Below are 27,754 nucleotides of genomic sequence, written 5' to 3'. Positions count from 1 at the left end.
AGCTGTCTCACACACACACACACACACACACACACACACAGAGACACACACACACACACCGCTGACTCTGTAAAAACATAAATTTATTGATTTAAGTTTAAACAGCGTGTGTGTGTGTGAGAGAGAGAGAACAGGAAGTGATTCTGTGTAATCTCGATCATCTCACCTGATGCCACAGGTAAGTCCGTCCTGAGCATGTGCACATCTGGAGAGGATGCACGACACGTGCACAATGCCGGTTCTGATACTGATGATGATGCAGAGACGTTCTCCAGTGTTTCGTGCTGTGGGAGGTTCTGTTGTGGTTCTGGAGGTTCTGTTGAGGTTCTGGAGGTTCTGTTGTGGTTCTGGAGGTTCTGTTGTGGTTCTGGAGGTTCTGTTGAGGTTCTGGAGGTTCTGTTGTGGTTCTGGAGGTTCTGTTGTGGTTCTGGAGGTTCTGTTGAGGTTCTGGAGGTTCTGTTGTGGTTCTGATGGTTTGAGGACTCAGTGGAATAAAACTGACACGAAGCAGAAAAAATAAAATGAGAAAACGAAGCGGTCGACCTTCAGCTGGAAACACTTTCAGCTTTTCAGTGTGTGTGTGTTTCCGTGTGTGTTCGTATGTGCATGTTTTTGTGTGTGTGTTTGCATGCGCTGCACAGGGATTTCCACTCTCCCAGTTCAGGGAATTCCCTCCATCCCAGCAGAGTGCTGGGAAAGCAAGCCAAGAGCGACTCCAAGAGGAGAAAGAGAAGATCTGCCTGAGGATGTGATGAACTGAACCAGATCTGTAGAAGTTCCTTCTATTGGCAATTTAGGACACACATATAATTGGAATAAGTCAGAATAAATAAAAACTACTAAAGAAAATTAAATTATTAGAATAAATGAACTTTAAATAGAGACAAAAGATTGTTAGGTTAGAATTTTCAAACTGTTTTGATTATTCTTGACTTGACTCCGAAAAATCAGCTTGTGTTTGTTTTTGTTGTTTCTAGGAGGTGAAAACAAACAGCATGTGATAGAGAAGCTTTAACAGGAAGTAAACAAGCTGAGAGCAGAAGGCAGATGATCTGATGGCAGGAAGCAGATGATCTTAGAGCAGGAAGTAGCAAGCTGAGAGCAGGAAGTAGACGGGCTCAGAGCAGGAAGTAGACGAGCTAAGAGCAGGAAGTAGCAAGCTGAGAGCAGGAAGTAGACAGGTTCAGAGCAGGAAGTAGACAAGTTCAGAGCAGGAAGTAGACAAGTTCAGAGCAGGAAGTAGACAAGCTCAGAGCAGGAAGTAGCGAGCTGAGAGCAGGAAGTAGACAAGTTCAGAGCAGGAAGTAGACAAGTTCAGAGCAGGAAGCAGACAAGTTCAGAGCAGGAAGTAGCGAACTGAGAGCAGGAAGAAGACAATCTGAGAGTAGGAAGCTACAGAAAAATATTGATTTATTTTTAGATTGATTGATTTTTAGGTTGCACGGTGGTGTGGTGGTTAGCACCGCAGCCTCACAGCAAGAAGGTTGCTGGTTCAAATCTCGGCTGGGGGGGTTGAACCTTGAGGGCGTGGCCTTTCTGTGTGGAGTTTGCATGTTCTCCCCGTGTATGTGTGGGTTCTCTCCGGGTTCTCCGGCTTCCTCCCACCGTCCAAAGACATGCATGATAGGTTAATTGGTTATTCTAAATTCTCCCTAGGAGAGAGTGTGTGTGTGGATGGTTGTTTGTCTATCTGTGTTGGTCCTGTGACAGACTGGTGACCTGTCCAGGGTGTACCCTGCCTCTCACCTGTTAAAATGCTGGGATAGGCTCCAGCTCACCCGCAACCCATATGGAATAAGCGGTCAAGATAATGGATGGATGGAAAAATTGATGTTTTTTTTATTGATTTGGATATTTTCCTTTTGCCATTCCTGATTCAGTCTTGCAAAGTTCTGATCAAACCTGAAAGCTGTAACCATGGAAACAGCTGCAAAAGGAAACACCTTAGCAACAATACATAAACAACAGAAAACAATTTAATACTGATTACAAACCAAAATCCTCCACCTGAGAACTTTCTAATCAATGGACATGATCGGTGATTCACTCTGACAGCCCTTACGTCTGATCTGGTCTCATTGATTACTGATAAAGATGTGGCTATGGGAGTCTGACTGTGTTGTGTCCTGATGATGGTGAAGATGAAGAGAGGACACTCCAGGTTTGGACATCTGGCTCTGTCAGTCAAAGCTGAATTCGTTAACCTCATTTGGTAATTAATTAAAGGCTCGTCAGCTTCAATTAACAATGATTAAAGAGCTGGAACAGTTTTAATCAACTCTGATGGACTCATAGGGCCTACTGTCTACTGCCTGTCAGACCAGACTGAGGGTAAAATACCAGATTGTTTCTGACTCTGCAGCGTCCCATTCTGGTCTCATGCAGGATTTTAGCTGCTCTACAGTCCTGGACCTTGATTGCTGGATTTCTGCTTCCATGATATGATGGATGCAGGATGTGGTTCAGAATTGTCTTGTTAAAATCTGCAAGGCCTTCCCTGAAAGAGACGTCTGCATGGGAGCAGATGTTGCTCTAAAACCTCCATGTACTTTTCAGCATAGGGGCGGTTGTCTTCAAGTTGTCAGTCGAGTTCATGTCAAGGTGTCCTATCCAGGCAAGACACCGAACTTCAACATTTGTATTTAATTCTGTTACTAATTTGATGAAAATGAAACAGTTTCAAATGTGTGAGGGTGACATTTATGATGATTACCTGTGTGTTTTCAGGGAGATCAGATCATCCTCTGCTTCTGGAAACCCGACACCTGCAGCTCAGACTAGACCTGGGATTTTTTTTTTTTTTTTCTTTTTGCTGGACTACGTCTCCATCTTCTGGACAGAAAAGTCACTGCAGGCGGAGGAGAGCCCACCCTGGCGACACTTGTCCTCCTCAGGATGTCCAGCAGTAGTTGGTGTGCTTTCTCAGAACGTTTGTAGCTTTGGGAGGTTATCTATAATCCACTGCCACAACCATCCAAAATAATCACCAGGCCTGATATTAATTAGTCACACAATGGATGTTATTAATAAGTGTTCTAATTAGAGGTCTATTAAATATTCAGTTAACTTAAGTATTATTAATAATAACGGATTAGATTTATATTGCACTTTTTTCTAGGGAACCCAAAGCACTTTACATTGCATCGATTATTCATTCACTCCTCACTCATACCTGGTGATGCTAAGCTACATGTAGCCACAGCTGCCCTGGGGCAGACTGACAGCAACATGGCAGCCTACGGCCTCTCTGACCACCACCGAAAATTCATATCCACATATACCAGTGATGCCAACACAGGAGGCAAGGAGGATGAAGTGTCTTGCCCAAGGATACAATGACAGATGACTGGGAGCAGAGGGAATCAAACCGCCATCCTTTCAGTTATTTAAAGATCCTCTCTACCACCTGAGCAACTGCCGCCCCAAATTAATCTTAATGATCCGGAAGTCACGTTAAGTCAGTCTGTCATTTTAAGCTGAACTTACCAGCATTTATCTGAGGCTAGCTGAACTAACCAGCATTTACTGTATCTGAAGCTAGCTGAGCTAACTAGCATTTATCTGAGGCTAGCAGAACTAACTAGCATTTCTCTAAGGCTAGCTGAGCTAACCAGCATTTACCTGAGGCTAGCTGAGCTAACCAGCATTTACCTGAGGCTAGCAGAACTAACCAATATCTATCCGAGGCTAGCAGAACTAACTAGCATTTATCTAAGGCTAGCTGAGCTAACCAACATTTACCTGAGGCTAGCTGGGCTAACCAGCATTTATGCTGGGCCATCTGAGCTAACCAGCATTTACCTGAGGCTAGCTGAGCTAACCAGCATTTACTGTATCTGAGGCTAGCCGAGCTAACTAGCATTTATCTGAGGCTAGCAGACTTAACCAGCATTTATCTGAGGCCAGCTGAGCTTTGGCACTGTCACTCTTTTCACTTGTCACTCTTCTTTTTCGACCCTTTCTCCGCTTACCAGGAGTTGGGTCGCAAGAGCAGCTGTCTAAACAGGGAAACCCAGATTTTCCTCTGAAGCAACCCAACTCCAGACAACCAGCTGCTACACCTGTACAGAAACACAACAGAAAATTTCCTGCAGCGTTTACAGGTAAACTATGTTGACAATCAACTGGAGTTCCTAAAAAAAATAACAAAGACAGCAACAACAACAACATGTATCACAACAACAACCAAAGAACCAGAAACACACACACCCTAACCAAAGCATCTCTTAGTGTATAAACCCACTGGACACCTCAGTGCTGTGTCAGCATGTAGAGGATGAGGAAGGAGGACGGATCAGAGATGAGTGTGATCCTGCAGATGTGACCACGCTTCTACAGAGGCTAGAGGCAGACTAGGGCGGCCCAGAGACCTGGGCCATCAGCAGCAATCCTGGCGCACCAACCTAAGACCCCCACCACAAAGACCACCCCAGACCCACAAAGAGAGTGGCAAAGGAAGGTCCCAGCCAGAGCCCCCTGGGGTTGTGGGGCACAGGCCCCGGCGGGCCAAGATCAGGAGCCACTGACATCAGTTATGTAGATGTTAGGCCATGTTTATGCAGATGTTAGGCCATATTTATGCAGATGTAGGGCCATGTTTATGCAGATGTTAGGCCATATTTATGCTGATGTTCGGCAAATATACATAGAAGGGCAGAACCTGGGAACTTAGATCCTTCACATATAGGAATGGTCTGCAACCGCCACCAGTAAGATCCAAGCCTGAAGCTATCTGCATTTAGCTGCTGGGTTAAGTGAATGGAGCTAACCCTGAAGCTAGGTGCTGCTAGCTGCTGGGTAAAGTGGATGGAGCTAAGCCTAAATCTCGGTGCTGTTAGCTGCTGGGTAAAGTGAAGGGAGCTAACCCTGAAGCTAGCTGCAGCTTCACACAGGAGGAATCACCTGTCCTCTGCCTCCTGAACTTGGTTTGCAGGTGGAAGTTGGAAAGATTAGCAGCTGTTTCTGTCAGAGTTTTCCCCGATGGTGAAGGCAACAGACCAGACAGGCACAGAACCGTCAAAAAAATGTTGCTCCAGGAGCAAAAAGACCAGACAGAAAGACGAGGAACATAACTGTTGTTGTTTCTCTGGGCGCAGTATTTAGTTCACCTGGCATCCAAGAATCCACATCATAAGCTCAAGTTCAATCCTCAAATGTCCAACCAATCACACAATACTTCTCAGTGCCCCATGAGAAGAAAGTTAAGCCCGGCTGATGTGTCGAGAACTGTCCCCATATATGTCCTCGAGAACAAGAAAAACCTTCTCACATCTCACAGAAGATGGATCAGCCTTTAGACTCTGAACGATGGCTCTTCTGGTTGGCTGTGATCCGCCCTGGCAGCTCAGACCACCAGGTTCAGGTCTTCTTTCTAGTCCCTGAACAACACAGAGAAGCTGCTTTTAGTTTTTATGGATCCTCCATGTGGGGGAGGCTCCTGCTGAACTGCAGGTTTCTTTTTCCAGTTGTATTTTAGTCTAGACCAACGTCAACTTTTATCCTGTGCTTTTGTTTGAAATTTTCTGTATAAATAAAGCTTTCACTAATTGATTAATTGTTTTCACATATTACCATGACAGTGTTCCAATTCCATGTTTACTACATGCAGAACCACATGGGGTCACACATGAACTTGGGCTGGTTTTTCTCCAAGTTCTGGATCTAAAGTCTGTTGTTCAGTCAACCAGGCGGAATGAAACTACAGTTCCCATGAGCCTCTGCTGCTGTGCTCTCCCTGCAGAGGGTGGAGAGTGGGAGGAGGAGCAGGAGGAGGAGTGAAGGGGGAAGTTTGGGAAAGAATGTGTGGAATTCATTTCCTGTCGAGCAGCTCTCAGAGTGAAGAGGGAGATGAGGAGTCATGGCCAAGTCTGAGGTTCTCCTCCGCAACATGAAGGAGAAGGAGTGCTGACTCCTACTGCTCCTGCTGGATTACTGACAGCGTGCTCCTCTCCAGGAAAGAGGAGGAGGTGCACCATGGCTGAGCCCCTGCTGAAGAGGACCTTCTCCAGACTGAGAGGCAAAGACAGAAGACGCAGAAAAACCGATCCCAAACTTAACGGTGAGGAGCAGACACTCACTTTTCCATCACTTTCAGAGGGTCTGTGAACGCTGGAGACCCAACATTCTGTTTGGATCTGAGCATGGACCAAACAGCTGCTGGACCTCCATGAAACCACCAGTCTGTTCCGCAGTCAGCGACATGTTTTCTGTCAGGAGTTTTCAGCTTGTCATTCCTCCACCTGCTGGTTGGATGCAGACTGAAAACTCCCTGCACATTTCCAGCTGATAAAACCCCACTCTGGACTCATGAACGATTCAGGAATGACTCAGGACCCACTCATTAACGACTCAGGACGCACTCAGGACCGATTCAGGACTGACTCAGCACTGACTCAAGACCCTCTCAGAACTTTAGTGTCTGCAGCCTCATGCTAACAATAACAGTTTAATCCAGTCAGAGCTTCACCAGAACTTTCACTGGTCCCAGTATAAAAACAGAGGAGGGTCACTGGTTCCAGACCGGACTGGACATGTTGGGCTGTGTGAGAGAAGGTTGAAGACGTCTAGTAGTTCTGACTTCCTCAGTGGAACATCTTTGATTCATACTGGTTCTCCTTTGTTGGCACCTTCTTCTTCTTCTTTCTGGACAGGAAATGCAGAGCGTCACATCCCTTATCCACAGTCACCTTATCTGGCTGTGTTGGTCTGGTTTAGAGAACCTCATTCCCTACGATTTCGGACCAATCGGACCATCTAGGTCTGGACAAGACAGTACTGGTCGGACCAGCCACTTTAGGTTAGACCAGCCAGTTATAGACAAGTCCTGCCCTGGTCTGACCAGCGAGTCCTGGACTAGCTGGTCCTGCTCGGACCACCTGGTTCTGGTCGGACTGATGCTGTAATTTGTTTCTTGGTGTTCTGACATGCCGATCACACACTTTATGTGTTTGTATAAAACTGAGACGTTTGGTTCTGGTCAGCAGGTAACTGGTGGGACTGGCCAGACCAGCAGACAGCAGGTCATCCTTTAACACTATCAAACTGAAGCAGCTTGAAACCCGTTCATGTTGTTTTCTGCAGCAACTGAAGCATCTCCTCAAACCAGACATCAGGTCCTCCTCATGTGCCTCACATGGAGGTTATTTTTAGACCAGATCTGTTCTGGATCAGGACCCCAGGCTCAAAGCTTTTCTCTGAGTGTTGTTGATCAAACAGAGCTACGCTAACAATTTCCTTCTCTTTACAGTCTTTATGCTAAGCTATACTGACAGTTTCTCTCTGTTTACAGTGTTTATTCTATTCTATTCTATTCTATTCTATTCTACAGTCATTTACGCTTTTATCCAGAGCGACTTACATTTGAGAGTAAGAACAACACAAGCAAGAATTCAAACAAGATGGCCGTCATCATTAAGCGGTAGTCAGACTGCTGAGAGTCCAGGTGGACCAGGTGCTGTCATGTAGGGCTAGAGGCACTAAGCTATGCTAACAGTTTCTCTCTGTTTACAGTCTTTATGCTAAGCTATGCTAACAGTTTCTCTCTGTTTACAGTCTTTATGCTAAGCTATGCTAACAGTTTCCCTCTGTTTACAGTCTTTATGCTAAGCTATGCTAACAGTTTCTCTCTGTTTACAGTCTTTATGCTAAGCTATGCTAACAGTTTCCCTCTGTTTACAGTCTTTATGCTAAGCTATGCTAACAGTTTCCCTCTGTTTACAGTCTTTATGCTAAGCTATGCTAACAGTTTCTCTCTGTTTACAGTCTTTATGCTAAGCTATGCTAACAGTTTCCCTCTGTTTAGTCTTTATGCTAAGCTATGCTAACAGTTTCTCTCTGTTTAGTCTTTATGCTAAGCTATGCTAACAGTTGCCCTCTGTTTACAGTCTTTATGCTAAGCTATGCTAACAGTTTCCCTCTGTTTACAGTCTTTATGCTAAGCTATGCTAACAGTTTCCCTCTGTTTACAGTCTTTATGCTAAGCTATGCTAACAGTTTCCCTCTGTTTACAGTCTTTATGCTAATTTCAGACTCAGAACCAGGACCAGACTGCGAGAACTAAGATCTGTAGAGTAAAATTATTTCTAAGTCAGACAAACAAACTGTGATCTGTCCATCTTCACATATGTTTCTGGAGAAAAACTGGGTCAGTTGAGCACTTCCTGTCATTAAACCTCCGTGTGTGTGCTTCCTGTTTATCTCTAGCTGTGAATCTCCATTAGTGAACATTTCAGAACATCAGAGGTTGGATTTGTGGTCAAAAAGAGTCCAGCTGGTTTCCATAGAAAAAGAGATGAGTTTGTTCAAAGTTAGTTGTTAAAGATGAAGAATCATAAATCAGTAAAAATATGGATCATGTTGAAAGAAAGACCTTGCAGTTCCACAGGCTGATATTCCAGTTATGTAACAGGCAGTGTTGGGCACGTTACTTTAACAACAGTTAATTATAGTTAGTAGTTACGTTCTTCAAAAGGTAACTGAGTTATTAACGTTACAGCATTATAAAAGTAATTACTCACATGGGAAAGTAATTATTCTGTTATCTTTTAAAAACATATTCAAATATGTTCCCTTTAACAGAATTTCACATTCATCTGTGTTTCTCATTTATTCGTAATAAAACTGAATATTTGATCTGAGTGATGGATTAAAGTGAAACCCAGTGGAATAAATCACTAACAGAAAATCCTGCAGGAAAAATAAATTTTATTTTTTTTTATTTTTATTTTATTTATTTATTTTTCCTGTGAGTTAGTATCTAGTCACCGTTGTGCTACTTTCATGTTATGTCTTTTTGGTTTGGTTATTATTTAAAAACTCTTAATGACTAGCAGCTCTGGTTTTTTTTTTTGTTTGTTTTTTGTAAAAGTTGTAGGAAACGTTCTGGTGTGTTCATGTACAGGTGTAACAGTTTGTTGTCTGGTGATGGAGGATTGAAGGTCGTTGCTGCTGTCTGTGGTGTTTTTGTCTCCTTTCTTTTTTCCCTTTTGCTTCTTTTTGCTATTTTCCATCTTTTACTTTTACTCATAAGCCTCCCTTGGCAAAACAAATTTGTTCAGCACGATACAGCAACCAGATTATCATTCTGCTGCTTTGATGCTGGACAGGACAGGTTTTTTAAAAAAAAAAAAAAAAAAAAGACCCTACCTGACTGAATACACGGCCCAGCTCCTGGTCCAGGCTCTGGTCATTTCACACATTGACTACTGCAACTCCTTACTGGCTGGCCTGCCTGCATGCTCAGTTAAACCTCTGCAGATGATTCAGAACGCAGCATCACGTCTGGTCTTCAACCAGCCCAAAAGAGCTCAATTCAAAGCTCTGCTTCTGGCTTACAAAACAATAACCCAAACGGCTCCGGTCTACCTCCACTCCTTAATCCAGAGCTACACTCCCTCTCCACAGTTACGCTCTGCCAGTGAAAGACGCCTAGTGCTCCCACCACAAGGTGGCACCACATCAGTAGCTAGACTCTTCTCCTCTGTTGTTCCCCGGTGGTGGAACCATCTACCAAACTCCGTCCGATCCGCAGAGTCCTTATCCACTTTTAAAAGCAAGCTAAAGACTCAGTTGTTTAAGGAGCATTTCCACACTTAGCTTAACTCTTCTATCCAGAATGAGGTAGAAAGATTTGTCCAGCTCTTTGGCTCAACCAGGTACTGAAGAAGCTGTGTGCACATATGGCCAAGATGTTGTGTGATGAAATCATGATCTCGTAATTAAACAAAGGACTATTGTAGGGGGGGGAGCCCTGCCCTTCCCTGCCCTGCCCTGCCCTGCCCTCTAGCACTACATGACAGCACCTGTACTCCCAGCAGTCTGACTACAACTTAATGATGACGTCCCTGCTGATGAAAATCTGGCTTGTGTTGTTCTTACTCTCAAATGTAAGTCACTTTGGATAAAAGCGTTTGCTAAGTGACTGTAGAATAGAATAGAATAGAATAGAATAGAATAGAACATATCAGGACTGTTGGCTGGATTGGACCCGAAGTTAGAGCAACTGGAAGAATCATGTTAATGTGAAGTTTCCAATGAACACATAAAGGCCGAACATCAACATTATTTATCAGGTTGGAATATTCTCTACATTTATCAGGCGGACTCTGATTGGTTTGTTCCACCACGTGGTTAAAAAAAGCGTTTTTGCTGAGCAAGCCATCCATTCACTGGTTTAATCCATCCATCCATCCATAATAATAATAATAATAATAATGGATTAGATTTATATAGCGCTTTTCAAGGCACCCAAAGCGCTTTACATTGTGAATCCATTATTCATCCACTCCTCACTCATACCTGGTGATGGTAAGCTACGTGTGTAGCCACAGCTGCCCTGGGGCAAGCTGACGGAAACGTGGCTGCCAGTCTGCGCCTACGGCCTCTCCGACCATCACCGACCATTCATCCACACATTCATACACCAGCGATGCCAACACTGGAGGCAAGGAGGGTTAAGTGTCTTGCCCAAGGACACAACGACAGATGACTGCGGGAGCGGGAATCGAAGCGCCGACCTTCCAATCATTGGACGACCTGCTCTACCGCCTGAGCCACTGCCGCCCCAGAATCCATCCATCCATCCATGTTCTGCCGCTTATCTGGAGTCGGGTCGCGGGGGCAGCTGCCTAAGCAGGGAAACCCAGACTTCCCTGTCCCCGGCCACATTCACCAGCTCATCCGGAGGGATCCCGAGGCGTTCCCAGGCCAGCCAAGAGATGTAGTCCGTCCAGTGTGTCCTGGGTCTTCCCCGGGGCCTCTTTCCGGTGGGACGTGCCCGGAACACCTCACCAGGGAGGCGTCCAGGAGGCATCCTAACCAGATGCCCAAACCACCTCATCTGGCTCCTCTCGATGTGGAGGACCAGCGGCTCTACTCTGAGCCCCTCCCGGATCACCGAGCTTTTCACCCTATCTCTAATGGAGAGCCCGGCCACCCTGCAGAGTAAACTCATTTTGTCCGTCCATCCATCCATCTGTCCATCCATTTTTTTCTGCTTATTTGGAGTTCCAGAGGGATCCCGAAGCATTCCCAGGCCAGCCGAGAGATGTAGCCTATCCAGATGTGCCTGGAACACCTCACCTGGGAGGTGTCCAGGAGGCATCCTAACCAGATACTCAAGCCACCTCATCTGGCTCCTCTTGATGTGGAGGAGCAGCGGCTCTACTCTGAGCCCCTCCTGGATCACCGAGCTTCTCACCCTATCTCTGAGGGAGAGCCCGGCCACCCTGCGGAGATAACTCATTTCAGCCGCTTGTGTCCGCGATCTTGTTCTTTCGGTCACTACCCACAGCTCATGACCATAGGTGAGGGTAGGAACGTAGATCGACCAGTAAATCGAGAGTTTGCCTTTTAACTCAGCTCCTTCTTCACCACGACAGACCGATGCAGAATCCGTATCACTGCAGACGCCGCACCGATCCGCCTGTCCATCTCCTGCTCCATCCTTCCCTCACTCGTGAACAAGACCCCGAGATGCATGAACTCCTCCACTTGGGGCAGGACCCTATTGCAGACCCGGAGAAGGCACTCCACCCTTTTCCGGCTGAGGACCATGGTCTCGGACTTGGAGGTGCTGATTCTCATCCCAGCCGTTTTACACTCAGCTGCGAATCGCTCCAGTGAGAGCTGAAGATCACGGCCCAATAAAGCCAACAGAACCACATCATCTGCAAAGAGCAGAGACCCAATCCTGAGGCCACCAAACTGGATCCCCTCAATACCTCGGTTGTGCCTAGAAAGTCTGTCCATAAAGGTTATGAACAGAATCTGTGACAGAGGACAGCCTTGGAAATGATTCTGATTTACTGCCAGCAATGCGGACCAAGCTCTGACACCGGTTGTACAGGGACCGGACAGCTCGTAAAGGCAAGTCCGGCACTCCATACTGCCGGAGTACCCCCCACGGGAGTTCCTGGGGCACACGGTCGAATGCCTTCTCCAAGTCCACAAAGCACATGTAGACTGGCTGAGCGAACTCCCATGTCCCTTCAAGACCCCAAAGAAAGTGTAGACCTGGTCCACTGTTCCACAACCGGGACGAAAACCATTAGGTTGACTATCCAATGGACCCTCCTCTATAGCACACCTGAATAAACCTTACCAGGGAGGCTGAAGAGTGTGATCCCCTTGTAGTTGGAGCACACCCTCCGGTCCCCCTTTTTGAAGAGGGGGACCACCACCCCAGTCTGCCAGTCCAGGGGAACTTCCCCGATGTCCACGTTATGCTGCAGAGGCGTGTCAGCCAAGACAGCCCTACAGCATCCAGAGCCTTAAGGAACTCTGGGCAGACTACATCCACCCCCGGGGCCCTGTCACCGAAGAGCTTTTTAACCATATACGCAACCTCAGCCCCAGAGATGGGAGAGCATAAAACTAGGGTCCCCAGACTCTGTTTCCCCAATCGAAAGATGTGTTGGTGGGATTGATAAAGTCTTCAAAGTATTCCCTCCACCGCCTCACAATGTCCCGAGTCAAGGTCAGCAGCCACCCATCCCCACTGTACACAGTGTTGACGGAGCACTGCTTTCCCCTCCTGAGCCGCTGGATGGTGGACCAGAATCTCCTTGAAGTTGTCCCGAAGTCATTCTCCATGGCCTCTCCAAACTCTTCCCATGGCCGAGTTTTTGCCTTAGCGACCGCCAAAGGTGCGCCCCGCTTAGCTCGCCAATACCCATCAGCTGCCTCTGGAGTCCCACAGGCCAAAAAGGCCCGATAGGACTCCTTCTTCAGCTTGACGGCATTCCTCACTGCTGGTGTCCACCAACGAGTTCGGGGATTACCACCACGACAGGCACCGACGACCTTACGACCACAGCTGCGGCTGGCTGCCTCAACAACAGAGGCACGGAACACAGCCCACTCGGACTCAATGTACCCCGCCTCACTCAGGACATGGTTGCAGCTCTGCCGGAGATGGGAATTGAAACTCTTTCTGACAGGGGACTCCGCCAGACGTTCCCAGCAGACCCTCACAACATGCATGAGTCTGCCAGGCCTGACCGGTGATCAGTTGACAGCGCCGCCCATCTCTGCACCCGAGTGTCCAAGACATGCGGCCGCAAGTCCAACAACACGATTACAAAGTCGCTACATGCAGCCTAGAGTGTCCTGGTGCAAAGTGCACATGTGGACACTTTTATGCCTGAACAAGGTGTTTGTTATGGGCAATCCATGATGAACATAAAAATCCAACAACAAAACACCGCTCGGATTCAGATCAGGGGGGGCCATTCCTCCCACTCATGCCCCTCCAAGTCTCGTTGTCATTGCCCACGTAAGCATTGAAGTTCCCCAGCAGAACAAGGGAGTCCCCGGAAGGAGTGCTCTCCAACACCCCCTCCAAGGATTCCAAAAAGGGTGGGTACTCTGAACTGCTATTTGGTGCATAAGCACAAACAAAAGTCAAGACCCATCCCTCCACCTGAAGGCGAAGGGAGGCTACCCTTTCGTCCACCAGGGTAAACCCCAACGTACAGGTGCCAAGTTGGGAGGCAATGAGCATGCCCACACCTGCTCGGCGCCTCTCACTGGGAGCAACTCCAGAATGGAAGATGGACCCCTCTCAAGGACAGTGGTTCCAGAGCCCAAGCCGTGCGTCTAGGTGAATCCAACTATATCTAGCCGGAACCGTTCAACCTCATGCACCAGCTCAGGCACCTTCCCCGCCAGAGAAGTGACATTCCACATCCCTAGAGCTAGCTTCTGCAGCCGAGGATCAGACCACCAGGGTCCCCCGCCTCTGGCAACTGCCAAGCTCACTGGCCACCAAGTGCTCACCTCCGTGGCCCACCTCTAGGCCTGGCTCCAGAGGGGGGCCCCAGTGACCCAAGTCCGGGCAAGGGAAACCTGGGTCCACAATTTGTCATCATAATAGGGTGTGTGAAGCTGCACCAGCTGAAGTTTGCAATTTTCTTCAACTACCTCCACAGCAGAAGTGGACCTTTTCATCTTGTTTCAGAAAGCCGGACCTTTGGAGACGGCCGATCTCTTCTAGGCCTCCACCTCATCGGCTTTTTTGTATCCCCTGTAGCAACTAGATTCAACCAATGACAAGCACACCGATGATGCTTGGGAAGTTGGTGTTGGAGACCACTATCTTCAGTCATCAGTGAATTCCACCTCCTCATCATCTTGTGCTGGATCTTCATCAGTTTCCTCCTCAGCAGTAATGTTGAGCAGTAACACTCAAAATGCTTTAATGAAGTTTGAGCCATCACCAGTAGTGGATCTATCTTCTCATGGATTTCATAATCTGAGTAAACGTTGTTCAAGCATCTCAAAGCTGCTTGGATCCAGCCAATGGGCTGTATTGCCAATGACACTCCTCCTCGCGTCCAGAGGTCAGCTGTTGTGGCTTTGTGTGGAACCTTCCTCACTGTTAAACAAGCCAGAGGTCAAAAAGCCAGGTGATCCAAAAAACAACCAAAGCAGAGTACCAGACAAGGGGCAGGCAGAGTCAGAATCCAGGTCCAAAGTACGAAGACAGGCAGGATAATAAAGGCTGGATACGTGCAGGGAAGAACCAAGACGATCTGGCACTGAAGGAATGTCACAGACCTGTATAGGTAGTGCTTGGAACAGGTGGAGCGCATCAGCCCTAATCATGAGCTGGAGGAGATGATGCCTTCAGGGCAGCTGGAAAACCTGAGCCTCATACCACAGATCATGACAGCAGGTGGTGTCTGCAGCACAAAAAGGAAATGCTGCACTTGTACTTGCATGTCCTCCACCTGTTTCCATTCATAAATCAGAATCAACCCTAAAGCGGGAGCACATAAGGTAACACCTTGCCCCGCCCCTTTGGTGGCTATAAAACGCCTGTAATACATATTCATCACATCATTTCCATGACGGCTCAGGAGGGAAAAAGAGGCAAGAAGTGGAATTTTTCGGGGTGTGAGACAGAGATCCTGATGGACCACATTGGAAAAGGTAAAAATGTGTCACTGGTGGACACGGCGTGGACGTTACTGGTGTCAGAAAGACAGAATAGTGGCAGCAGGTGGAGACGCTGTCATCACAGTGTCAGAAGGAAAAAACACCAGAGGAGTCGGAACGTACGGATGGATATCAGTCAGTAGAACATCCATCTGCCATGCAGGAGATCAAAGTTCGATTCCCAGAGTGGAGAAAAGCGTCTGTAGATGACAGTAATGATTTGTTTTAATTTAGAAAATAAACATGTACAGATACACCTGAGACTGGTAGCAGTTTATTTAGTTTGTTCTAGTTGCTGGGTGTTCCAGCTGGGTGGGCAGGACTCCAGCTGGTTGGGCGGTGCAGAGGGACACAATCACCTCTATTAACCAGGTGCGGGAAATAACAATCGTCTTGACAGAAATTTAGAAAAAAAATAAAACATTGTGTAAGAATAAATAAAGGAAATCCTCCTCTTGTGTGTTTCGTTAGCGTAGCATCACTTCTAGACCTCCAGCCTCCAGTCTGGTCCCGCTCTGCTGGAATGAAGGACCAAAGCTACTTTCCACACTGACTGCTACATGCTGGCAGCAGACTGGCTCCTTATTTATCTGGATGGGTTTTATAACATGAAGTTTTGTTCCACAATGACAGAACATGTTTTAGTGGTTGAGATTCTTATTAACATCATCTCCCTTTTTCCTGGAAATTCTGGTTTTCCTGAGCGTGGCTCTTAGGAGGATTAATATGGAATGTGTCTTTATTTCTGCAAACAGCTTTAATATCTAACATGTGGTGTGGATGGTGATAGTGGATTGTGTACAAATGTCTCACATTTCACTTCATTTCCCCGATTTTTTTTTTTGGTATCTTTGGTGTCGCTGTTTCCCGTTTTCTCATATTCTGTGTGTACACCTGAGTTTGCATGGAGGGAGGAACATTTTCCCATCAAGTTTGGTTTCCATAAATCCCAAAAGTTAACCATATTTGGTCTTGCAACCAAATACAAGATTTTCTCTTAAGACTCCAGGAGTGTTTGGTGACCTGCAGATCTTCACCCATCCTGACATGAGAATAGGAGTAAGTATGTACTGGTGAGTTTTCCCTCTACAGTATGGGGAACTATCCTTTTGGAGGTTTATTTCTATATGTACTAATTTCCTTGAGGAATTTCCCTTCCACTGCGTTGTTCCTAATCACCACATATAGAGCATTAGCAAGGTTATAAACTTTACCGTGTACATTTCTTTGTTGCCCAAAGAAACTCACTTGACTAACTGTTACGCCTCCCTTATCTAGCGTCAATGTAATGCAACAAAATGAACAATCAACTCTGTTGTAAAAGGAAAAACAAGTTTTACTCCAACTAAAATAAACACAATAAAACCAATACACACCAAGAGCTTTAAAGATAACAGAAATCAGTTCCTATAAAAGAAAAGGCATAAACCCAGTAACACTACAATACACAATCTAACAAAAGGTGTCCTGTTATCAGGTATACAATTAACCAACTAAATAAAAAAATAACGCAAACCAAAAATCAACCAGATAAGTTCTGGGATGCTTTACAATTACAAAACACTTACTGAACTCAAACTTCGCCTATCGTCAATTATCTTTACACAATTTACACAAAACTCAAAAGCTTCTCCTAATGAGAGCGTCAATTTAATTAATAACAATTACATAATTTGAATAAGAACCCGCAAGACAAAAGCTGCCAAATAAACTAAACGAGAGAATCTCTTCACCAAACCAAAATCAATCTGAAAATCTCAGCACAGACCAATCACTTTCTTAAGTTTAACAATCCAATATTTTCCATTAAGCAAGAGCAATGCCACCCTGGCGAACTGTGTGTCAAGGGTACACTCAGCCGCCCTGACAGGTGGTTTCTTCACAGTATTTATGGGCGCGGAATCCTTCCGGGTTGCCAGTCTGGAAGTGTCCGCGACAGCAATTGACCAATCCAGATGTCAGAGGGAGGAGACTTGGTGGCAGCCAATCGTCGAGCCGCTCCTGCACAGCAGCGTTTGCATAAACGGCAACAGGCAAACTGGCCTGGGCCGTAACACTAACAGCTCGCTCTGGCACAACTGACTAACCCAAAGCCTCGCTCTCAATGCCACAGCCTTGCTGGAAAGTCGATTAAGGACACAACGCTTGTCGTGTCAAACAGGTCAAACAGGTCTTCTCAAGTCGCTGATAGGATATGAATGCAAGCAGCCAGTTCACTATGTTACATCTGCTGAGTTACATGTGCCGCATATGTTCATTACGTTACTAACTGCTATGTACGTTCATTTAACACCTGCTCTGTACATTCACGACGTTACGTACGCTGCATACGTTCACTAGGTTACTAACGCTACGTATGTTCACCGCGTTACGCGTGTTCCGTACGTTTACTACGTTACACTACGTACGTTCACATTACGCATGCTCTGTACGTTCACTATGTTACGTACGCTGCTTACATCATTAGTAAGTAAGTAAATGTTTATTTATATAGCACCTTTCAAGATAAAATCACAAAGTGCTTAACAACAAGATAAAACACCAAATAACAGTAATACAGAGATAATAAAAACAAATAAAACTAAGTAAAAACAAGTTTAAATAGATGTGTTTTTAGCTGCTTTTTAAAAGAGGTCATGGAGTCCACAGATCTCAGGCCTAGAGGAAGGGAGTTCCAGAGGACAGGAGCCACTGCTGCAAAGGTTCTATCGCATTACATTACTTACACTGCGTATGTTCACGTTACGCAGCCTGCTGTGTACGTTCACTATGTTACGCACGCTGCATACGTTCACTACGTTCACCCTGCGTACGTATACTATATTACACCTGCTTCATACGTTCACTAAGTTATGCACGCTGCATACGTTCACTACGTTACTCATGCTGCATACGTTCACTACGTTACTAACGCTGCATACGTTCACTACGTTACTCACGCTGCATACGTTCACTGCGTTACTCACGCTGCATACGTTCACTACGTTACTCACGCTACATACGTTCACTGCGTTACTCACGCTGCATACGTTCACTACGTTACTCACGCTACATACGTTCACTACGTTACTCACGCTGCATACGTTCACTGCGTTACTCACGCTGCATACGTTCACTACGTTACTCACGCTGCATACGTTCACTGCGTTACTCACGCTGCATACATTCACTGCGTTACTTACGCTACATACGTTCACTGCGTTACTCACGCTGCATACGTTCACTACGTTACTCACGCTGCATACGTTCACTACGTTACTCACGCTGCATACGTTCACTACGTTACTCACGCTGCATACGTTCACTACGTTACTCACGCTGCATACGTTCACTAGGTTACTAACGCTGCATACGTTCACTACGTTACTAACGCTGCATACGTTCACTACGTTACTCACGCTGCATACGTTCACTGCGTTACTCACGCTGCATACGTTCACTACGTTACTCACGCTACATACGTTCACTACGTTACTAACGCTGCATACGTTCACTGCGTTACTCACGCTGCATACGTTCACTACGTTACTCACGCTACATACGTTCACTGCGTTACTCACGCTGCATACGTTCACTGCGTTACTCACGCTGCATACGTTCACTACATTATGTCTGCTGCCTACGTTCACTACATTACTCACACTGCGTATGTTTACTATGTCAAAAAGGGAAAATAAACCAAACTGTCACAAGCCTACATGTTCTTACACATATTTTGAAACGGAGAAACACAACCATACACCTTCTGAATTCAAACTAAGACAGATTAACTGGCTAATTTACTACTGGGAACACAGACTTAAAATAAAACTCAAGACGTAAAACTCATCCAAACCATATTTTTATAGTCTGTTCCCTCTTCCAACAATCATCACATCTGGTTTGGTCAAAACTAAATTCTTAATTCACATGCATAAAGATTGTAAAGAGTTTGACTCCACTGGCTTCCGTGGAATGCGTGACTTCCGTTCACGCATTAGCTTAGAGCTAACGCTGTATTACAGTCATCAGTCATCGCATTAAACTGCAACCACGTCAACCTCAGACAACTTCATTTAAACTGTTTATCTGGAGTAAAAAAAAAAAAAAACATACAGGTTTGTTTGTGATGAACACAGAAGACATTTAAAGTTAAATCCACCCCATGTGTGAGCGGTGACTGTGATTGGTTCCCTTCAGTGAGGAGCACAGCTTGAAGCAAACTGTATTTTAGAAAAGGGAAACAACAAAAGCTGGAAAAGCAGCACTGTGCCGAGATGGAGTGAGTAACAACGAGCTTTTTAGAAACGTAGTGGAGTCGAAAGTACAATATTTGTCATTGAAATGTCGTGTAGTGAAAGTCATAAGTTCCAGTAAAACAAATAAAGCAGTAAAGCACAGATACTAAAAAAAAAAAGTACTTACGTACGGTACTCAAGTAAATGTACTCCATTACTGTCCACCACTGATGAAAACCAATCCGGAGACAGGACTGTGATGTCAAACTAATGAGGTGAAGTCACATTCAGCTGATAACAGAGAGTTTATTCATCCAGATCAACGATTTGACGTCAGTTTATCTTTTCACACACAGCTGAATTCATAACCAATTATGTCTCAACTATGCACGGGCGGGCTAAGTGCATGAACTGGGTGATGTAGCAGGCTGATAGTGGAACAAAAACAACAGGAAGACAATGCTTATTTTAAAAATGAATTTAATGGGTTGTATGTGTTTTAATTCTAAGTTTTGTACTATTTTGATAATATTATATATTTTAAAAATAATTTTATCAAAAAAATATTTGTGACTTTCTTCCACGTACAAGAGGGCTCGTGTACCACAGTTTGAGAATCCAGGGTCCAGAGCAGGGGTGTCCAGCTCTGATCCTCAAGGGCCACAATCCTGTAGGTTTTTGATTTGTCCCTGCTCCAGAACCACCTGACTCAAATTGATGAGTCATTGTGCAAAACTTCATTGGCTGTTGGATCTATTTCATTTGAGTCAGGTGTGTTGAAGCAGGAAACATTGGAAAATCTGCAGAACAGCGGCCCTCGAGGACCGACTTTGGGCACCCCTGGTCTAGAGGCTCCAGGACCATCAATAACCATCCAGACTGATGGATCTGGACCAGGTTCTGATTCCAGAAAACAAAGCTGCTTTCTCCGCTCGTTACTTCTTCTCTTCCTGGACGTCTCAAATATTTTATTCTTATTTTTATTTGTCTCCACATATTTCATATGTGAAGCTGTTGTGGCTGAAATGATGTTTTTACCAGCAGAAGCCTCAACAAAGCAGAATCTCCATGAACAAAGTGCCTTTCTGAGATTTATTATTTATTATAACCATCAGACTGGAATGACTGACATCTGGCAGCTCTTGGATTCAGTGACGATCAGGTAACGGATCAGGTGACAGATCAGGTGACGAATCAGGTGATGGGTCAGGTGATCAGTCAGGTGACGATCAGGTGACGGATCAGGTGATGAATCAGGTGAAAGATCCGACTGAACTATTTCTACTCGTATTCCCTCCAGAGGTTCTGGTCCAATCCGACACTGTCCAGATGTCTTCATCTCCATCATCACCATCGATGATGACTACATCGAGAACAGCAACTGACCCTAACCACCCATCACCCACTTGTAACCACATCACTGTTGCTAAAAAACAGCAGTGGGCATGGCAGGGCATGTCAGTTTCACCCCCCTATCTAAGCTCTGCCCACAGGCCTTTGGACCAAGTCCAACCATGTGGGATAACATCCCAGGATGCTGTGGAACAAGATAGGAGTTTGAGACTGGGACAGAATAAGGTACTGGATGATGTTCTGTGTGATGTTTCCTTCTGATTCTGTTTAAAGTGGTTGAAGTTCTCCTTCGTGTCCTGATGAACTTTTTTGCATCCTTCTGTTTCTGTGTCTCCAGAAGCAGCAATACGGTGACCGGATGTCCTCAGATCCGATCAGCTGTGTTTCTGTGAGCACAGCTGTGCAGCAGGATGCCTCCCAGCCAGCAGGGAGCTCCACTGACACTGCCATCACGAGCACCAAGCTGTCGGGCCAGCGAGCCTACCTGCAGAGTCTAGACCGCAGCAGCCGAGCATGGGTGCTGTCTTCAGGAAAATCCCAGGCTTCAGACGATGTGTGCAGCCCTCTACATGACAGCAGCAGCAACATCTGGTACAACCCCATCCCAGAGGAGGAGGATGCAAGAACACACATGGAGGAGGAGATATGGAGGAGGAGAGACCACAATGTGGAGGAAGGACGAGTAAAGATGGCGTGGCCTGGAGATGCTGGAGTAGAGCTCGATGGTTGTAGCAGTGAGTGGCCACAGGAGGGTGCTGACCCAAGCATCAGCGTCAGTCACCTGACTGATGACATCACAGGTAAGACTCTACCTGCATCATCCACAGTTCTGCAGGGTTCTTTCACTGATCGTTTCCATCTCTCTGTCAGATTCCCCTCCCTCAGACTCTAGCCCCACCTCCCAGAAGAAAGGGGGTGGGACTGGTAGGGTGATTGACAGGCTGAGGTCTCCAGGCACAGTGAGGAAACTTTCTCTAAAAATGAAGAAACTTCCCGAGTTGCGCCGAAAACTCAGCCTTCGTTCAGCCACCCGCACTCATCACCAGGGTAACAGCAGAGGGGGCGGGGATGAGGGGAAGAATGCAACATCATCATCAATATCATCATCGGTGCTGTCAAATCAGAACATCATAAGCAGATATCATCTTGACAGCTCCACCCCCCCAACCCGACCGCTGCGACGATCGAACAGAGGACGTGCTACCAGTAAAGGAGGTGAAAGGGTCATGTTTCCGCTGTTGAGGAAGAGGAGGAGAAAGTGAATGATGATGACGATGATGCTAACCATGACCTGCTTTGATCTCATCTCATGAAAAGCAGGTTTTTGATCTGGTATTAGTGTGTCAGGTTATGATTGGGTTCTGATATCTCAGGGTTCAGGGAGCTAGTGTTGAATGTCTAAGAAACATTCAGGCATAACAACCCAAAAGTTCATGTTGATTTTAGGAAATTTTACGCAATGGTTCCTGAACTAGGGGGCAGGTCCCCTGGGGGGTGCGCAGCTAGGCTACATAAAACCTATTCACTGCTTGCAAAATATGGACAAATTTGTGAAATTACCAATAGGCGAATGATGATTAAGCAAGAGCAGACATTTCAACTACTAAAGAAAGTTGACATTATTTTTGTCATTGAAAAGGGAGCCCTGCAGAAAAAGTTTGGGAACCACTGTCTTAACTATATGTTAAAGTTCACCTGACATTCAACTGAAGTTAACCTGTAGTTAACCTGACGTTAACCCAGAAGTTATCCTGCTCATCTGAACAAATGCAGCCACAACCAAAGTTGGCTGCAACTGCCAACTTGCAGACAAACATCTGTTTGCCTTTCAGGATATCTCAGTGATGGAGACTCCCCTGAGCTGTTGCCACGGCAACAGATGCCTCACTTTGCCAACACCCAGGAAGTGCCATGTAATGTCAGTTCATTCCGGCTGTACGTGAGTTCAGATCTGCCGCGATGCAGCCAGCGGGTGACCGGGTTACTAACAGTCCACTTGCTGGGCCTGGAGGAGATGAAGATCAGCAGGTAAAGGCCCCAAAACACAGCACCACCCAGAGCCCATCAGAAGAACTGCATTCCATCAGACATGAACTTCACGATACCTGTCCAGACATCCTTGATGGAGCATTTGAGGACACAAAATTTCTGTTCTGTGGTGGCTCTGGTTCAGTGTCTCTTCGTTTCTGGATGTCTCTGATTCCAGGTCAGAGGACAGTAAGGACATTTTCTTGGCCATCCAGACCGATGGCGTAACAAGAGCAAGGACCGCCCTTCTGACCCTGAGAGGCTCCGCCCTGTCCTTGAACCACACATTCCATCTGGAGTTGGAGAGGGCCCAACAGCTCCGCATTGTGGTTTTAACACCAGGTACCAGAACCAGATTCAGGCAAGACTAACATTACAAGGGTGCATAAATAACTGTCAGAAGTCAGAGAAAAAGCTCCTCCATGTTTCTGTGTGCAGTGGCAGTTGTAGGAGCTGCTCAGGGAAGGTTCCAGAATCCAGACATCAGAGCAGGTCCCAGCACAGAACCAGAACTATGCCCAGCACAAAACCAGAGTTATCCCCAGCACAGAACCAGAACCAGAGTTATTACCAGCAGAGAACCAGAACCAGAATTATCCCCAGCACAGAACCAGAACCAGAGTTATGCCCAGCATAGAACCATTACCAGAGTTATCCCCAGCACAGAATCAGAGTTATCCCCAGGAGAGGACTAGAACCAGAGTTATGCCCAGCATAGAACCGTAACCAGAGCTATGCCCAGCACAAAACCAGAGTTATCCCCAGCACAGTGCCAGATTTATCCCCAGCACAGAACCAGAACCAGAGTTATGCCCAGCACAGAACCAGAATCAGAGTTATCCCCAGCAGAGAACCAGAACCAGAGTTATGCCCAGCACAGAACTGTAACCAGAGTTATCCCCAGCACAGAACCAGAACCAGAGTAATGCCCAGCACAGAACCAGAACCAGAGCTATCACCAGCACAGAACCAAAACCAGAGTTATGCCCAGCACAGAACCAGAATCAGAGTTATCCCCAGCAGAGAACCAGAACCAGAGTTATGCCCAGCACAGAACTGTAACCAGAGTTATGCCCAGAACAGAACCCGAACCAGAGTCATCACCAGCACAGAACCAGAACCAGAGTTATCCCGAGCACAGAACCAGGACCAGAGTTATCCCCAGCAGAGAACCAAAACCAGAGTTATGCCCAGCACAGAACCAGAACCAGAGTTCTCCCCAGCACAGAACCAGGACCATAGTTATCCCCAGCACAGAACCAGGACCAGAGTTCTCCCCAGCACAGAACCAGGACCATAGTTATCCCCAGCACAGAACCAGGACCAGAGTTTTCCCCAGCAGAGAACCAGAACCAGAGTTATGCCCAGCACAGAACTGTAACCAGAGTTATGCCCAGAACAGAACCCGAACCAGAGTTATCACCAGCACAGAACCAGAGTTATCCCCAGCACAGAACCAGAACCAGAGTTATGCCCAGCACAGAACCAGAACCAGAGTTCTCCCCAGCACAGAACCAGGACCATAGTTATCCCCAGCACAGAACCAGGACCAGAGTTCTCCCCAGCACAGAACCAGGACCAGAGTTATCCCCAGCACAGAACCAGATTTATCCCCAGCAGAGAACCAGAACCAAAGTTATGCCCAGCACAGAACCAGAACCAGAGTTATGTCTAGCACAGAACCAGAACCAGAGGTATGCCCAGCACAGAACCAGAACCAGAGGTATGCCCAGCACAGAACCAGGACCAGAGTTATCACCAGCATAGAACCAAAACCAGAGTTATGCCCAGCACAGAACCTGAACCAGATTTATCCCCAGCACAGAACCAGGACCAGAGTTATCACCAGCATAGAACCAAAACCAGAGTTATGCCCAGCACAGAACTGTAACCAGAGTTATACCCAGAACAGAACCCGAACCAGAGTTATCCCCAGCACAGAACCAGAGTTATCCCCAGCACAGAACCAGAACCAGAGTTATGCCCAGCACAGAACCAGAACCAGAGTTCTCCCCAGCACAGAACCAGGACCAGAGTTATCCCCAGCACAGAACCAGATTTATCCCCAGCAGAGAACCAGAACCAAAGTTATGCCCAGCACAGAACCAGAACCAGAGTTATGTCTAGCACAGAACCAGAACCAGAGGTATGCCCAGCACAGAACCAGGACCAGAGTTATCACCAGCATAGAACCAAAACCAGAGTTATGCCCAGCACAGAACCTGAACCAGATTTATCCCCAGCACAGAACCAGGACCAGAGTTATCACCAGCATAGAACCAAAACCAGAGTTATGCCCAGCACAGAACCTGAATCAGGGTTATCCCCAGCACAGAACCAGGACCAGAGTTATCCCCAGCAGAGAACCAAAACCAGAGTTATGCCCAGCACAGAACCTGAACCAGAGTTATCCCCAGCACAGAACCAGGACCATAGTTATCCCCAGCACAGAACCAGGACCAGAGTTATGCCCAGCACAGAACCAGGACCAGAGTTATCCCCAGCACAGAACCAGAACCAGAGTTATTACCAGCAGAGAACCAGAACCAGAATTATCCCCAGCACAGAACCAGAACCAGAGTTATGCCCAGCATAGAACCATTACCAGAGTTATCCCCAGCACAGAATCAGAGTTATCCCCAGGAGAGGACTAGGACCAGAATTATGCCCAGCACAGAACCAGGACCAGAGTTATCCCCAGCACAGAACCAGAACCAGAGTTATTACCAGCAGAGAACCAGAACCAGAATTATCCCCAGCACAGAACCAGAACCAGAGTTATGCCCAGCATAGAACCATTACCAGAGCTATGCCCAGCACAAAACCAGAGTTATCCCCAGCACAGTGCCAGATTTATCCCCAACACAGAACCAAAACCAGAGTTATGCCCAGCACAGAACCAGAATCAGAGTTATCCCCAGCAGAGAACCAGAACCAGAGTTATGCCCAGCACAGAACTGTAACCAGAGTTATCCCCAGCACAGAACCAGAACCAGAGTAATGCCCAGCACAGAACCAGAACCAGAGCTATCACCAGCACAGAACCAAAACCAGAGTTATGCCCAGCACAGAACCAGAATCAGAGTTATGCCCAGCACAGAACTGTAACCAGAGTTATGCCCAGAACAGAACCCGAACCAGAGTTATCACCAGCACAGAACCAGAGTTATCCCCAGCACAGAACCAGAACCAGAGTTATCCCCAGCACAGAACCAGGACCAGAGTTATCCCCAGCAGAGAACCAAAACCAGAGTTATGCCCAGCACAGAACCAGAACCAGAGTTCTCCCCAGCACAGAACCAGGACCATAGTTATCACCAGCACAGAACCAGGACCAGAGTTCTCCCAAGCACAGAACCAGGACCATAGTTATCCCCAGCACAGAACCAGGACCAGAGTTTTCCCCAGCAGAGAACCAGAACCAGAGTTATGCCCAGCACAGAACTGTAACCAGAGTTCTCCCCAGCACAGAACCAGGACCAGAGTTATCCCCAGCACAGGACCAGATTTATCCCCAGCAGAGAACCAGAACCAAAGTTATGCCCAGCACAGAACCAGAACCAGAGTTATGTCTAGCACAGAACCAGAACCAGAGGTATGCCCAGCACAGAACCAGGACCAGAGTTATCACCAGCATAGAACCAAAACCAGAGTTATGCCCAGCACAGAACCTGAACCAGATTTATCCCCAGCACAGAACCAGGACCAGAGTTATCACCAGCATAGAACCAAAACCAGAGTTATGCCCAGCACAGAACCTGAACCAGAGTTATCCCCAGCACAGAACCAGGACCAGAGTTATCCCCAGCAGAGAACCAAAACCAGAGTTATGCCCAGCACAGAACCTGAACCAGAGTTATCCCCAGCACAGAACCAGGACCATAGTTATCCCCAGCACAGAACCAGGACCAGAGTTATGCCCAGCACAGAACCAGAACCAGAGGTATGTCTAGCACAGACCCAGAACGAGAGCTATGCCCAGCACAGAACCAGGACCAGAGTTATCACCAGCATAGAACCAAAACCAGAGTTATGCCCAGCACAGAACCAGGACCAGAGTTATCACCAGCATAGAACCAAAACCAGAGTTATGCCCAGCACAGAACCTGAACCAGATTTATCCCCAGCACAGAACCAGGACCAGAGTTATCACCAGCATAGAACCAAAACCAGAGATATGCCCAGCACAGAACCTGAACCAGAGTTATCCCCAGCACAGAACCAGGACCAGAGTTATCCCCAGCAGAGAACCAAAACCAGAGTTATGCCCAGCACAGAACCAGGACCATAGTTATCCCCAGCACAGAACCAGGACCAGAGTTCTCCCCAGCACAGAACCAGGACCATAGTTATCCCCAGCACAGAACCAGGACCAGAGTTTTCCCCAGCAGAGAACCAGAACCAGAGTTATCCCCAGCACAGAACCAGAACCAGAGTTGTGCCCAGCACAGAACCAGAACCAGAGTTATCACCATCACAGAACCAGAACCGGAGTTATCCCCAGCACAGAATCAGATTTATCCCCAGCAGAGAACCAGAACCAAAGTTATGCCCAGCACAGAACCAGAACCAGAGTTATGTCTAGCACAGAACCAGAACCAGAGGTATGCCCAGCACAGAACCAGGACCAGAGTTATCACCAGCATAGAACCAAAACCAGAGTTATGCCCAGCACAGAACCTGAACCAGATTTATCCCCAGCACAGAACCAGGACCAGAGTTATCACCAGCATAGAACCAAAACCAGAGTTATGCCCAGCACAGAACCTGAACCAGAGTTATCCCCAGCACAGAACCAGGACCAGAGTTATCCCCAGCAGAGAACCAAAACCAGAGTTATGCCCAGCACAGAACCTGAACCAGACTTATCCCCAGCACAGAACCAGGACCATAGTTATCCCCAGCACAGAACCAGGACCAGCGTTATGCCCAGCACAGAACCAGAACCAGAGTTATGTCTAGCACAGAACCAGAACCAGAGCTATGCCCAGCACAGAACCAGGACCAGAGTTATCACCAGCATAGAACCAAAACCAGAGTTATGCCCAGCACAGATCCTGAACCAGATTTATCCCCAGCACAGAACCAGGACCAGAGTTATCACCAGCATAGAACCAAAACCAGAGTTATGCCCAGCACAGAACCTGAACCAGAGTTATCCCCAGCACAGAACCAGGACCAGAGTTATCCCCAGCAGAGAACCAAAACCAGAGTTATGC

General features: G+C 46.8%; 1 protein-coding gene across 1 annotated transcript in view; it reads left to right on the top strand.

The window, feature by feature from the left end:
- Window positions 1-5,830: 5,830 nt before the first annotated feature.
- The window catches only part of LOC121632633 (rho GTPase-activating protein SYDE1), a 40,239-nt gene continuing 18,315 nt past the window's right edge, over window positions 5,831-27,754 (top strand). The window contains exons 1-6 of the mRNA XM_041974280.1: window positions 5,831-6,058; window positions 20,455-20,732; window positions 20,845-21,307; window positions 21,378-21,722; window positions 22,340-22,535; window positions 22,714-22,877. Of these exons, the coding sequence (XP_041830214.1) occupies window positions 5,974-6,058; window positions 20,455-20,732; window positions 20,845-21,307; window positions 21,378-21,722; window positions 22,340-22,535; window positions 22,714-22,877 (1,531 nt within the window). The 5' untranslated portion in view covers window positions 5,831-5,973. The remainder of the gene's footprint in view (window positions 6,059-20,454; window positions 20,733-20,844; window positions 21,308-21,377; window positions 21,723-22,339; window positions 22,536-22,713; window positions 22,878-27,754) is intronic.

Source organism: Melanotaenia boesemani, chromosome 21 (genome assembly GCF_017639745.1).
Source record: "Melanotaenia boesemani isolate fMelBoe1 chromosome 21, fMelBoe1.pri, whole genome shotgun sequence".
Taxonomy (NCBI): domain Eukaryota; kingdom Metazoa; phylum Chordata; class Actinopteri; order Atheriniformes; family Melanotaeniidae; genus Melanotaenia; species Melanotaenia boesemani.
Note: the sequence above shows the minus strand (reverse complement) of the source record. Positions and strands in the feature narration are given on the sequence as shown.